This window comes from Ailuropoda melanoleuca, chromosome 6 (genome assembly GCF_002007445.2).
Source record: "Ailuropoda melanoleuca isolate Jingjing chromosome 6, ASM200744v2, whole genome shotgun sequence".
In the NCBI taxonomy this organism is placed as follows: Eukaryota; Metazoa; Chordata; class Mammalia; order Carnivora; family Ursidae; genus Ailuropoda; species Ailuropoda melanoleuca.
Window position 1 is genome coordinate 43,037,097 of NC_048223.1, and position 14,982 is coordinate 43,052,078.

General features: G+C 40.0%; 1 protein-coding gene across 1 annotated transcript in view; it reads left to right on the plus strand.

Moving 5' to 3' along the window:
• TOPAZ1 (testis and ovary specific PAZ domain containing 1) overlaps window positions 1–14,982 on the plus strand; it is a 192,580-nt gene that overhangs the window by 94,635 nt on the left and 82,963 nt on the right. Inside the window, 1 exon segment of the mRNA XM_034663557.1 lies at window positions 14,437–14,501. Within this exon segment, the coding sequence (XP_034519448.1) occupies window positions 14,437–14,501 (65 nt within the window).

Sequence of the window (14,982 nt, forward strand, 5' to 3'; positions counted from 1 at the left end):
TTTATAGAGATCTTAGGGATGTGGGCTTCTTCCTTAAAGATTTTGTTTATTTATTTGAGAGAGAGAGACAGGCAGCAAGAAAGGGAACCCAGGCAGAGGAGTGGGAGAGGAAGAAGCAGGCTTCCGGTGGAGAAGTCCGATGAGGGACTCCTTTCCGGAACGTTGTGATCACACCCTAATCCGAAGACAGGTGCTTGGTGACTGCGCCACTCAGGCGCTCCTNGCGCCACTCAGGCGCTCCGGGTTGTGGGCTTCTTGATTTTTCAGCCTGCCTTCTGGGGGAGGGGCCTGCCTGCAGGTACTCAGAAAACCCTGTTTGGGTAGAGTCTCTGTGTCCCTTGCGAGGGGGGATGGGGATGGGCACCCTGTGAGCCGGTATTTCCGGGCTTTTGTTCTCTGGCGGCTTTCCCCATTTGCTATGCCTCCTCTGAGAGTCAGAGCAGCAGCGGCTGAAATTCAGCCTCTGTCTCAGAACAGAGGGATCGCGGATCGTTCTCCACTGATGTTCTGGCCACTTTAACTCTGTTTCTGTTGGTGCTGCTCAACCCTGCAGCATCCCGGGCTGTGCGCCCCACACCCGGCGTCCCAGCCCTCACTTCCAGGGCCGGCACGTCTCTGTCCTTTGTGTTTCCAACCCCGCCCGCCGCCAGCCGCCCCGCGCGGGCTCCCGGAGCTCCCCGTCTCAGTCTGGTGTCTCACGGGTGCTGACCGCGAGTCCGCCTGCTCCCCCGTGTGGGTGGCCCTCCAGGCGCCAGCTGCCAGCCGCCCCGCGCACGCTCCCGGAGCTCCAGGTCTCAGCCTCGATCCATTGAGCACACCAGAGCTCCGGAGCTCCGTGAGATGCTTGGTGGCGCACGCTCCCGGCTCACGGACTCAGTCTGCCGTTTCCAGAGTGCGGGTCCGCGGTCCGCCCGCTCCCCGGTGCAGGTGGCCCGCCAGCCGCCCTGCGCGCGCGCTCCTGGAGCTCGCGTTCTAAGTCTGTTGTCTCGCGGGTGCAGTCCGCGAGTCTGCCTGCTCCCCCGTGCAGGTGGCCCGCCAACCGCCAGCCGTCCCGCGTGCGCTCCCGGAGCTCCCTTCTCAGCCTGCTGTCTCAAGCGTGCGGGTCCGCGGTCTGTCCACTCCCCCTTGCAGGTGGCTACCGCTTCCCGGCGCCCTGACACGGCGGCTCCCTCCCCCTTCTGTTTAGCTTCCGATATCTGTGCGCGGTTTCACGGCTCCCCGCTTCGTACCTCGATACTCAGCGCTGGAGATGTTCATTTGTAGAGATCCAGATGTATCTTCCTGCGTCTCAGGCTGATTCCGTGGATATTCCTGCTGGTCTGGTACCTATCCAGCTCAACTCAGGGGACCGGCTGAAAAAGGTGTCCCCTACTCCTCNCCCAGCACCATTTATTGAAGAGACTGTCTTCTTTCCACTGGATGTTTTTTCCTGCTTTATCAAACATTCGTTGCCCAAAGAGCCAAGGATCCATTTCTGGGTTCTATATTCTTTTCCATTGGTCTGTGTGTCTGTTTTTGTGCCAGTACCAGGCTGTCTTTGTGATTACAGCTTTGTAGTACAACTTGAAATCCGGCATTGTGATGCCCCCAGCTTTGTATTTCCTTTCCAACAATTCGGGGCCTTTTCTGATTCCACACAAATTTAAGGGCTGTTTGTTCCAGTTCTTTGAAAAATGTCATTGGTATTTTGATCGGGATAGCATTGAAAGTGTAGATTGCTCTGGGTAGTATGGACATTTTAACTATGTTAATTCTTCCAATCCATGAGCATGGAATATTTTTCCATCTTTTTATGTCTTCCTCAATATCTTTCAAAAGTGATCTATAGTTTCTAGCATATAGGTCCTTTACGTCTCTGGTTAAGTTAATTCCAAGATAGTGTATGATTTTTGGTACTATTGTAAATGGGATGGATTCCCTAATTTCTCTTTCTTCAGTCTCATTGTTCGTGTATAGAAATGCAACTGATTTCTGGGCATTGATTTTGTATCCTGCCACCTTACTGAATTGTTCTATAACTTCTAATAGTTTGGGAGTAGATTCTTTTGGGTTTTCCATATGGAGTATCATGTCATCTGCGAAGAGAAACAGTTTGACTTCTTCTTTGCTGATTTGGATACCTTTTATCCCTTTTTGTNTTGATCCCTTTTTGTCTTCTGATTGCTGTTGCAAGGACTTCTAGTACTATGTTGAATAATAGTGGCGAGAGTGGGCATCCTTGTCGTGTTCCTGATCTTAAGGGAAAGGCTTCCAGCTTTTCCCCATTGAGAATAATGCTTGCAGTAGGCTTTTCATAGATGGCTTTTATGAGATTGAGAAATGTACCCTCTATTCCTACACTCTGAAGGGTTTTAATCAGGAAAGGATGCTGTATTATGTCAAATGCTTTTTCTGCATCTATCAAGAGGATCATATGATTTTTGGCTTTTTTCTTGTTGATATAATCTATCACACTGATAGATTTGCGAATCTTGATCCACCCTTGCATTCCAGGGATGAATCCCACTTGGTCATGATGGATAATCGTTTCAATGTACTGTTGGATCCTATTAGCTAGGATCTTGTTGAGGATTTTGGCATCCATATTCATTAGAGAAATCGGTCTGTAATTCTCCTTTTTGAGGGGGTCTTTGCCTGGTTTGGGGATCAAGGTAATATTAGCCTCATAGAATGAGTTTGGTAGCTTTCCTTCTGTTTCTATTTTTTGAAATAGCTTTAGGAGAATAGGTATTATTTCTTCTTTGAATGTTTGGTAGAATTCCCCAGGAAAACCGTCTGGGCCTGGAGTTTTATTATTTGGAAGGTTGTTTATCACTGACTCAATTTCTTCATAGTTAATTGGCCTATTTAAGANGTTGGCGTTCATATTCTTCAGGGAAATGGGTTTGTAATTCTCCTTTTTGATGGGGTCTTTGCCTGGTTTGGGGATCATGGTAATATTGGCCTCATAGAATGAGTTTGGTAGCTTTCCTTCTGTTTCTATTATGTTGAATAATAATGGCAAGAGTGGGCATCCTTGTCGTGTTCCTGATCTTAAGGGAAAGGCTTCCAGCTTTTCCCCATTGAGAATGATATTTGCTGTAGGTTTTTCATAGATGGTTTTTATGAGATTGAGGAATGTACCCTCTATCTCTGCACTCTGAAGTGTTTTAATCAGGAAAGGATGCTGTATTATGTCAAATGCTTTTTCTGCATCTATCAAGAGGATCATATGATTTTTGGCTTTTTTCTTGTTGATATAATCTATCACACTGATAGATTTGCGAATCTTGATCCACCCTTGCATTCCAGGGATGAATCCCACTTGGTCATGATGGATAATCGTTTCAATGTACTGTTGGATCCTATTAGCTAGGATCTTGTGGAGAATGTTGGCGTTCATATTCTTCAGGGAAATGGGTTTGTAATTCTCCTTTTTGATGGGGTCTTTGCCTGGTTTGGGGATCATGGTAATATTGGCCTCATAGAATGAGTTTGGTAGCTTTCCTTCTGTTTCTCTTTTTTGAAATAGCTTTAGGAGAATAGGTATTATTTCTTTTTAGAATTTGGTAGTATTCCCTGGGGAATGCATCTGGCCCTGGCGTTTTGTTTTTTGGAAGGTTTTTAATCACTGTTTCAATCTCTTCATAATTAATTGGTCTGTTTAAAAAATCAGTTTCTTCCTGTTTCTGTTCTTGGTAGTTTTTAGGTTTCCAGGAAGGCCTCCATGTCTTCCAGATTGCTTAATTTATTGTCATAAAGCTGTTGATAAAAGTTTCTCATAATCCTTCCAATTTCATTGGTGTTGGTTGTAACCCCTCCCTTTTCATTCATAATTATATTAATTTCGGTTCTTTCTCTATTCTTTTGGATAAGTCTTTTTTTTAAGATTTTATTTATATGTGACAGAGAGGCAGCCAGTGAGAGAGGGAACACAGCAGGGGGAGTGGGAGAGGAAGAAGCAGGCTCCCAGCGGAGGAGCCCGACGTGGGAGTTGGTCCCGGATCCCCGGGATCACGCCCTGAGCCGAAGGCAGACGCTCAAGGACTGAGCTACCCAGGTGCCCCTCTTTTGGATAAGTCTTGACAGTGGTTTGTCTGTTTTATTTATTCTTTCAAAGAACCTGCTTGTAGTTCTGTTGATCTGCTCTACTGTGCTCCTAGTTTCTAATTCATTGATCTTTGCTCTCATCTTGATCAGCTGCTTTCTAGTGCATGGATTAGACCTGTTCTTCTGTTGCTGTTCCAGCTTTTTGAGGTGAGAATATAAAAACTACATTTTAGATTTTTCTACTCTTTTGAGTGAGGTTTGTATGGCTATATATTTTTCCCTTAGAACTGCCTTTGCAGTGTCCCATAGGTTTTGGACCATTGTGTTTTCATGCTCGTTGGTCTCCATAAATTGTTTAAATTTATTATTGATTTCCTGGTTTATCGAGTCATTCTTGAGCGGGATGGTTCTTAGTCTCCAAGTGTTTGAGTTTCTTCCAAATTTTTCCTTGTGATTGAGTTCTAATTTCAAAGCATTGTGGTCTGAGAATATGCAGTGAATAATTTCAGTCTTTTGGTATTGGTTCAGACCTGTTTTGTGACCTAGAACATGATTTATTATTGAGAATGTTCCATGGGCATTAGAATAGAATGAGTATTCTTTGGTTCTGGGGTGTAGTGTTCTATATATATCTATGAGGTCCATCTCGTCAAATATGGCATTCAAAGTTCTTGTTTCATTGTTGATTTTCTGCTTAGGTGATCTGTCTGTTGCTGATAGTGGAGTGTTGAGGTCCCCTACTATTAATGTATTTTTATCTATGTGTCACTTTATTCTGGTTAAGAGTTGGCTTGTGTATCTTGTTTCTCCCCTATTGGGGGCATATATATTTACAGTTGTCATATCCACTTGTTGGATACATCCTTTAAGAATAATACTGTGCCCTTATGTATCTCTAACTATAGTCTTTAGTTTTAAATCCAATCTGTCTATATGAGAATTGCTACCCCAGCTTTCTTTTGAGGTCGATTGGCATGAAGGATTGTATTCCATCCCTTTACTTTCAGTCTGGATGTATCCCTAGGTTCAAAATGAGTCTCTTGTAGACAGCAAATGGATGGGTCATGACTTTTTATCGGATCTGCAACCCTGTGGCGTTTTATGGGAGCATTTAGGCCATTTACATTGAGAGTGACTATTGAGTGATATGATTTTAATGATGCCATGTTGCCTGTAAAGTCTTTGTTTCTATAGATGGTAACTTTTTGTTCGGTATCACTCTTGGGGCCTTTTTACTTTTATAGAACCCCCCTTAATATCTCCTGTAGGGCTGGGTTCATGGTTACGAAATTGGTCAGTGACTGGCGATTCTGGAAGTTCTTTATCTCTCCATCAATTGTGAATGACAGCCTTGCTGGATAAAGGATCCTAGACTGTATGTTTTTCTCTGAAAGAGCTTTAAAAATGACCCCCCAACCCTTTCTCTCATTCCAGGTGTGTGTATAAAAGTCTGACATACTTCTGGTACCTTTGCCTTGGTACGTGAGAAATTTCTTTGCCCTGGCTGCTTTCAATACTGTATCCTTGGATCTAATATTTGCAAATTGCACTATGACGTGACGTGGCGTAGGTTTGTCGTGGTTGAGCTTGGGAGGGGTTCTCTCTGCCTCTTGGATGCGAATGCTTGTTTCCTTTGTTAGATTTTTGAAGTTTTCAGCTACAATTTGTTCAAATTTCTCTTCTAGACCTCTGTTTTTTTCCACCCCCTCGGGGATGCCAATGATTCTGACATTGAAACGTTTCATTGAGTCAGTAATTTCCCGTAACCTACATTCTTGAGATTGGATTTTTTTGAGCCAAGTTTCTGTTTTAGCTTTCTCTTTTACTAACCCATCCTCCAGTTCGCCAATTCGTTCTTCTGCCCCATTCACCCTGGCCGTCAGAGCATCTAGTTTTGACTGCATTTGATTCATAGTATTTTTAATTTCTGCCAGATTCGCTCTCATCTCTCATTTCCACCCTTAGAGATTCTGTATTCTCGTTAATGTTTTCGTTAACATTTTTTTCAAGTCTACACATCATCTTGACCATTGTTACTCTGAACTCCATTTCTGATAATTTGGTTATATCCATATGCATTAGGCAGAGGCCACAGACTCATTGTCTTTTCTTTGCTGGGGGGGACTTCTCCTTCTCGTCATTCTGATGAGGAGAGTTTGCGGGGTTGTCCACAGCCCAAAATATTGACCAGGACCCATGCAGTGTGCACTTATTTTATAGGGACCTTAGGGATGTAGGTTTCTTGATTTTTCAGCCTGCCTTCTTGGGGAATGGCCTGCCACGCCGATACTCAGGCATCCCTGTTTGGGTAGAGTTTCCCTGTCCCCTGCGAGGGGGGATGGGGATGGGCACACTGTGAGCCGGGATTTCCAGGCTTTTGTTCTCTGGCGGCTTTCCCTGGCGGTTGCTGTGCCTCTTCTAAGAGTCAGAGCTGCAGTGGCCATATCCCAGCCTCTCTCAGAATAGAGGGATCGCAGTCCTCTCTCCACTGGGCTCTTCTGGCCACTTTAACTCTGCTTCTGTTGTTGCTGCTAAACCCTACAGTGTCCTGGGATGTGCACCCCACACCCAGCGTTCCAGCCCTCACTTCCAGCTCTGGCGTGTCTCTGTCCTTTGTGTTTCTAACACCTCCAGCCGCCAGTCACCCCTGCGCGCTCTGAAGCTCCGTTTCAGTGTGGTTCACGCGCACTCCAGAGCTCTGGCTTGCAGACTGGTTGCACGCGTTCCCCGGCTCACGGTCTCAGTCTTCTCTCTTGCGGGTGCCGGTCCACGAGTCAGCTCGCTCCCCAGTGCAGGTGGCTACCGCTTCCCAGTGCCCGAACGCGACGGCTCCCTCCCCCTTCTGTTTATCTTCCGATATCTGTGCATGGATTCACAGCTCCCCCCTTCGTACCTCAATACTCAGTGCTGGAGATCTTCATTTGTAGAGATCCGGATGTATCTTCCTGCGTCTCAGGCTGATTCCGTGGGTGTTCAGGATGGTCTGGTACCTATCCAGCTTGACTCAGGGGACCAACTGAAAAAGGGGACCCCTATTCCTCTGCCATCTTAACTTCTCCAGGATTTTTTTTTTTTTGACTTGACCCATGGAGGCTGCTGGTTGCACATCCTTTTTTTTTTTTAATTATATATTTTTATTATATTATGTTTGTCACCATACAGTACATCCCTAGTTTTTGATGTAAAGTTCCATGATTCATTACTTGCATATAATACCCAGTGCACCATGCAATACGTGCCCTCCTTAATACCCATCACCAGCCTATCCCAACCGCCTCCCCTCTCCCCTCTGAAGCCCTCAGTTTGTTTCCCTGATTCCATAGTCTGTCATGGTTTTCTTGTTTTTGTTTAAGAGAAGGGGATGATACATTTATTCTTCTAATACCATGGTGAGCCTTAATGTACCAACTTTTTAGAAAATACATGACTAGACAATAATATTTGTCTTTAAGATATCTGGCCCCCAAATTTGGGAATTAACCTTTATCCATTTCTCTCCCCTTACATTTTAGGAGTTTGAGGGGATAGATTGGTTAACTTTAGGACATATGTGTGAGCTACCACTTTTCTGCATTTATATATATTTTTCTGTGAATTTTTAGAAATGCTTCCTTATTTATCTTTTTTATATATATTAATTTATGTAATAATTATGTAATATATATGTTCTGTTTCTCCAGAGACCTTGTTTTTTTGTTTGTTTGTTTTTTTAAAGATTTTATTTACTTATTTGACAGAGAGAGACAGCCAGCGAGAGAGGGAACACAAGCAGGGGGAGTGGGAGAGGAAGAAGTAGGCTCCCAGTGGAAGAGCCTGACGTGGGGCTCGATCTCAGAACTCCGGGATCAGCCCTGAGCCGAAGGCAGATGCTTAATGACTGAGCCACCCAGGCGCCCCAGAGACCTTGTTTTTATTTTGTCTTATATATCAGTTATACCCAGAATCCATACGTAACAATTGTTAGGTTTACCATGGTTGTAGTAATTGCTTAATGAATCTAGTTTTGAACCCTAGAGAGTTAAAATGCTAGTATACTTTTTTTTTAAAGTTTTTATTTGAAAATAATTGTAGATTCACAGGAAATTGCAAAGGTAGTATAGAGAGGATGCAAGTACCCTTCAGCTAGTTTTCCCAGTTATTACATCTTTAAGTACAATATCAGAAACAGGAATCAGATATTAAATGTGAGTATATGTACTTCTGTGTATTTTATTAAGTGGGCAGATTTTTGTAGTCACTACTCCAATCAAGATAAAGAATTATTCCATCACTACAAAGATCTCCCTTATGTTATTCCTTGGTTACACCTTTCCCCCTACGTCTAACATTCCTAATCTTAGCAAACATTAATCTGTTTTCCATCTCTGTAATTTTGGTGTGTTTTTTTAAATATTTTATTTATTTGACAGAGAGAGACACAGCAAGAGAGGGAACACAAGCAGGGGGAGTGGGAGAGGGAGAAGTACGCTTCCTGCTGAGCAGGGAGCCCGATGTGGTGCTCGATCCGAGGACCCTGGGATCATGACCTGAGTTGAAGGCAGACACTTAACAACTGAGCCACCCAGGCACCCCTGTAATTTTGGTATTTTGAAATAAATGTAGATTTGCTGAAGTTTGGCTAGGAGATTCTAAATTTTGTTACTATTATAAAAGAACCAGCTTTGGTTTTATTGACTGATTTTTTTTCTCTGTGGTTCTGTTTTCTATTTCACTGACTTCTGCTGGTCATTATTTTCTCCTTTTCTCTGATTTCTTTGGATTTTTCCCATCTTCCTGTAGTTTCTTAAGGTTGCAGCTAAGGTCATTGATTTAAAACTTATTCTTTTTAAGACAATTTAGTGTTATAAATTTATCCATGAATACTGCCTTAGCAGCATCCCACATTCTTTTAACTTGGAAATGGTTATAGAGTGACTAACATAATATAATAAAAAAATTATTATTAAAAAAAAAGATTCACATGCAGTGGTAAAAAGTAACAGATTTCATGTACCCTTTACCCAGTTTCCCCCAGTGGTAACATTGCAAAACTGTAGTACAATATCACAACCAGGATATTGACATTAATACAGTTAGAGATACAGAACATTTCCATCACAGCAACGATTCCTCTTGTTGCCCTTATAGCCATGCCTCCTTTCTTCCTGGCTACCCCTAACCGTTCCTTAACCCTTGCCAATCATTAATCTGTTCTCCATTTCTATAATTTTGTTATTTCAAGAATGTTACATAAATGGAATCATTGAGAATGTAACCTCTTCAGATTTTTTTCCCAGCATAATCCTCTGGATAGTCATCAAGTTTGTTGCACGCATCAATAGTTCATTCATTTTTATTTCTTAGCAATACTCCATGGGATGGGTTACTACAGTTTATTTGAAAGCTCTTCACTCAATGCTGGACATCTGCATTGTTTACAGTTTTGGGCATTTACAAAAGAAGCTACTATAAACATTCGTGTACCAGTATTTGGTGAACTTAATTTTTAACTTCTCGAATAAATGCCCATGTCTGCAGTTGCTGGCTGTATGGTAATTGCAGGATAAGATTGTAACTTAGGTGAACTTAGCCTCCAGATACTCTTCTGCAGTAGCAGACAGTTTAAATCTTTGTTCAGCTCTTTTAGCTTTAGCTGGGCTGTTTGGAGTCTACCTTACAAAAATATAGTTCAGTGGTCAGCAAGAAATCTGGATGAAGTTTATAAGGAGATTTCAGGGTTTCCTCTATTAGGCTCTCTCTTTTCCTGGATTCCCAGCCTTACTTCCCAGTTTCTGACTTTATCCTAAACTTAGCCTTCTGGTTTGTTGTTTCAGTAAGGCAAATTTTTGGCCTTCTCAAGCAGTTCCAACTAGGACCTGCCTTCAGGAATAAAGCTAAAAGCAGAAGAGTTAGCCAGTGCTATTCCTTATTTCCAAGTATAGACTTCCCTCCAGATTCTGCCAGCTTTTCATATATTTCTAGTGTTTTCAGGCAGAGATTTTTTAAATATTTTATCTAGGGATTATAGTTTTTACCTGCAGGAGGATTAGCCCAATAAGACATACTCTGCCATTTCTCAAAGTGGACCTATTGTATATTCTTTTTAATTTTATACAAATGGTAGCATTTTATACAAATGGTAACATACCATTCTTTATCTTGCTTTTTTTTTTAAAGATTTTATTTATTTATTCAACAGAGATAGAGACAGCCAGCGAGAGAGGGAAAACAAGCAGGGGGAGTGGGAGAGGAAGAAGCAGGCTCATAGCGGAGGAGCCCGATGTGGGGCTCAATCCCGTAACACCGGGATCACACCCTGAGCCAAAGGCAGACGCTTAACCGCTGCGCCACCCAGGCGCCCCTCTTTATCTTGCTTTTTAAACTTAATATATAATGGAGTGTTTCTTTTCAACGTATGTAATCATGCCTTGTTTTTATAATTGTATAATTATCTACTGCATGAATATACTCTATTCAACAAATTCCACTGTTGGTGGACACTTGGTTTGTTCCCATTTTTTGCTATTTAAATATTGCTGCATTATGTATCCTTGAACATAAGGCATTTTGTATATGTGCAAGAATTTTTGGATTAATTCTTAGAAGTAGAATTGTCAGATTGGCCTACATAAAGATGGCTGTGATTTATACTTCCAACAACATTGGGTAAGAATGCCAGTTTTCTCCCCATACACTAACCAACTCAGTATTAAAATTTTTGTCCCATCTGTCTATTTTTACAAATGACTTTTAGTTTTAATTTGCTTTTCTCTTATGAGATTAAGCATCTTTTAGTATGTTGAAAGGCCATTTATGCTCTTTTATGAACTTTCTTTTTATGTTTTTTGCCCATTTTTCTTCTGAGATTTTGATCTTTTTTTTACTTGTAGGAACTTTTCATGTATTAAACATATTCTTACATCACTCATTGTCAGGGAAATACAAATGAAAACTGCAATGAGATATCATCTCACACCTGTCAGAATGACTAAAATTAACAACCAACACCAACAGATGTTGGCGAGGATGCAGAGAAAAGGGAACCTTCTTACACTGTTGGTGAGAATGCAGGCTGGTGCAGTCACTCTGGAAAACAGTATGGAGGTTCCTCAAAAAGTTAAAAATAGAACTGCCCTATGATTTAGCAATTGTACTACTAGGTATTTACCGAAAGGACACAAATATACTGGTTTGAAGGGATATGTCCACCCCCGTGTTTATAGCAACATTATCAACAATAGCCAAATTATGGGAAGAGCCCAAATGTCCACCAACTGATAAATGGATAAAGAAGATGTACTATATATATAATGGAATATTACTCAACCGTAAAAATTAATGAATTCTTGCTGTTTGCAACAACATGGGTGGAGCTAGAGAATATTATGCTAAGTGAAATAAGTCAGAGAAAGACAAATGCCATATGATTTCACTTATGTGTAGAATTTAAGAAACAAAACAGATGAACATGGGAGAAAAAAGAGACTCTTAAGTATAGAGAACAAACAGGGTTGATGGAGGGGAGATGGGCAGAGGTATGGGTTAAATGGGCAAAGGGTATTAAGAAGGGCACTTGTGATGAGCTTTGGGTGTTTTATGTAATTGATGAATCACAAAATTCTATACCTGAAATTAGCATTACACTGTATGTTAACTAACTGGAATTTAAATGAACACTTGAAAGTACAGAACAAAAGCATATAAACAAAAAATGTATTCTTTGTCATATGTTCCCTCACTTTCTCCTGTTTTCTTGTCTGTGATCTGACTTAAATTAGGAGTTTTATTTTACCTTGAAGGAGGTTTTTATTTTTAGTCAATCTGTTAGTTTTCTTTTATGGTATTTGAATTATGAGTCATATTTAGAGAAGCCCTTTCCCATTTCAGGATTTTAAATTTCCTCCTGTAAGTTCTCCTGGTGTTTTTTTCTGTTTTTTATTATGTTTGAATTTTTATCTATCTGAATCTAAAATTTATCTTGGGAGAAAGAATGTAGAGACAATGTACCCTTTAAAATTGTTTTTGATGGATGGCTTTTGTATTCTCCTAGTATAAACAAACTGAGGGCTTCAGAGGGGGGGGGTGGGGGAATGGGATAGGCTGGTGATGGGTATTAAGGAGGGCACGGTGCACTGGGTGTTGTATGCAAGGAATGAATCATGGAACTTTACATCAAAAACTAGGGATGTACTGTATGGTGACTAACATAATATAATAAAAAATATTAAAAAAGAAAATATCTAAAATATTTATATTCATACCTGTTGATATCATAATTTTTGATTTCTGCTTTTGGTGTCATCCTTAGGCTTTTGCCACTCTCCAAATTATAAAAATACCCACCTTTATTTTATTTTTGCTACTTTTGATATTTATTTTTTATATTTAAATCTTTAATGAACCTAAAAAGTATTTTGACATACGGTGAGTTGGTACCAAACTTGTTTTCTACCCAGTTAACTAGCCTGTTTTTCTACTGCCATGTATTGAATCATTTCCTCCCAAATTTCAAATGCTGTCTTTAATATTTTCAAATTTTTTTGTATGGAACTATTCCTTTACTTTTCTTTTGTTTCATTGATTGCTCAGGTCCTTGTACTAATACCATACTGTCAACTATTTGAAAAATAAAAATAGCAAGCAAAATAAAAATAAAACAAGGAAGGCTTGCTTTAAAAGACACGAAGGTGTAGTATAAATTTAAAATAGTTTTTGGCTGTTCTAAGAGTGCTTTTAAATTCACATAATAGGGGTGCCTGGGTGGCACAGCGGTTAAGCGTCTGCCTTCGGCTCAGGGCGTGATCCCAGCGTTCTGGAATCGAGCCCCACATCAGGCTCTTCCACTATGTGCCTGCTTCTTCCTCTCCCACTCCCCCTGCTTGTGTTCCCTCTCTCGCTGGCTGTCTCTGTCTCTGTCGAATAAATTAAATAAAATCTTTAAAAAAATTTAAAAAATTAAAAAAATAAATTCACATAATAAAGTGGTTTTTAAAATGTATAAATTAATTTGGGGAGAATTAACATCTTTACCTTTAATAGTCTCATTCGGGAACATGGCATATTTTTGTATGTGTGAATGTTTTATGTTTCTCTGTTGATTTTTATAATTTTCTTTGCAAGAATTAATAGTATATGCAGTGTGTATCATTATTGTAATATATGATTATGTACTTTAGAAAAGAATAGTTGTTGGGATGCCTGGGTGATTCAGCCGGTTAAGCATCTGACTCTTGATTTCAACTCAGGTCATGATCTCGGGGTTGTCAGATTGAGCCCAGAGTTAAGCTCCATGCTGTGTATGGAGCCTGGTTAAAATTCTCTCTCTTCTCCATCTGCCCTTCCCTCCATGCCTGCATGTGCGTGTGCTTACTCTCTCTCTGTCTCAAAAAAAAAAAAAAAAAGTTGTTAAGAGAGTACATTTTCAGAGTTCTCATCATAAGGAGAAAATTTTTTTTCTCTTTTTCTTCTTGTTGTATTTCCGTGAGAAGATGGATGTTAGCTGAATCTACTGTAATGATTTTACAATATATGTAAATCCAGCCATCATGCTGTATGCCTTAAACATATACAGTAATATATATGAATTCTTAATGAGACTGGAAAAAATTTTTAATAATTAAAAAATTAAGTTTGTCAAAATTAAAAAGACTAGAGAGGGGGCGCCTGGGTGGGTTAGTCGTTAAGCATCTGCCTTCGGCTCAGGGCGTGATCCCAGAGTCCTGGGATCGAGCCCCACATCAGGCTCCTCCGCTGGGAGCCTGCTTCTTCCTCTCGCACTACCCCTGCCTGTGTTCCCTCTCTGGCTGGCTGTCTCTCTCTGTTAAATAAATAAATAAAATTTAAAAAAAAAATAAAAATAGAAAAAATAAAAAGACTAGAGAGGTGTAAAATAAGATATTAAATGATTATCTCTGCTCAAATGATAGGTGATTTGGGGGTGTATTTTCTTGATGCCTGCCTGTTTTTTCAAAAGTTTAATATTTAAGCATGTATAACTTCCTTATAATTAGAAAGTCACAATTCCAGAACACTAATGTGAAATGTTTCGAGTATAGTGATATATGAAATACATATAAATACTTTTAATGAGAAAAAAAATGTTCATAAATACTGTCTGAAAATAAAAATTACTTAAAGCTTTTTATCTGACTGAAAACAAATATAACTTTAGTTCATAATAATTTTAAATGTTGGCTTCACTAAAGGTGATGTCAAAAGCTGAGAAAATTTATTATTTCTATTAATTTTTCTCTTAACAGTGGAATTTTTAAGTCAATATTATTTCAGATAATACAGAGTTGTCTGTTGGCCATTCAGCTAGTGGTTTAATGAACATCTAATACATTCTAAATAATCTGGTAAGCCTCATAGCTTAATATGGAATACAGAAATATTCACTTTGACTTTTTAACCATAATCTCTTTACAGTATAGATTTGCAGAAAAGGTGACTATTAAAGAAGAAAAAGAAAATATTTTTGAAGTTTGCAAAAGGTCTGTACCATTTTTAATTATGTAATTTTGAAATAGTCGTATGATTTGTGTTTTGAGTGTTTTTTATTCTCTGCTCTATGTACTTGGGCTACTGTGCCTTAAGCCATACATACATGGATATTATTAATTGGTATATCAGATATACCCAGATGTCAGGGATGCTTTCAGTTACCTTAAAGCTGTGACAAAGATTTTTGAGCCATTAAAATATTTTTTGAGGAAGGAATAAGGAATAGTGATAGAAGAAAAAAGAATGTGTACATGACTTTTATGAAGGTAAACTGATAGAAATCAGATGACTATTGCAGTTTGCAGGTATCTGATGTGGTTGTGGTAATTAGTACTAAGAGTTACAGTACACTCACTAGAACATATGCAAATACCAAGCTTAGAGTTGGAGGACACCTTGAAGATCACCTGATCCTTCCTGCACCCCCATTTTGCTGATGAGGCAAGGTATACTCAGATCAGGTGACAAATG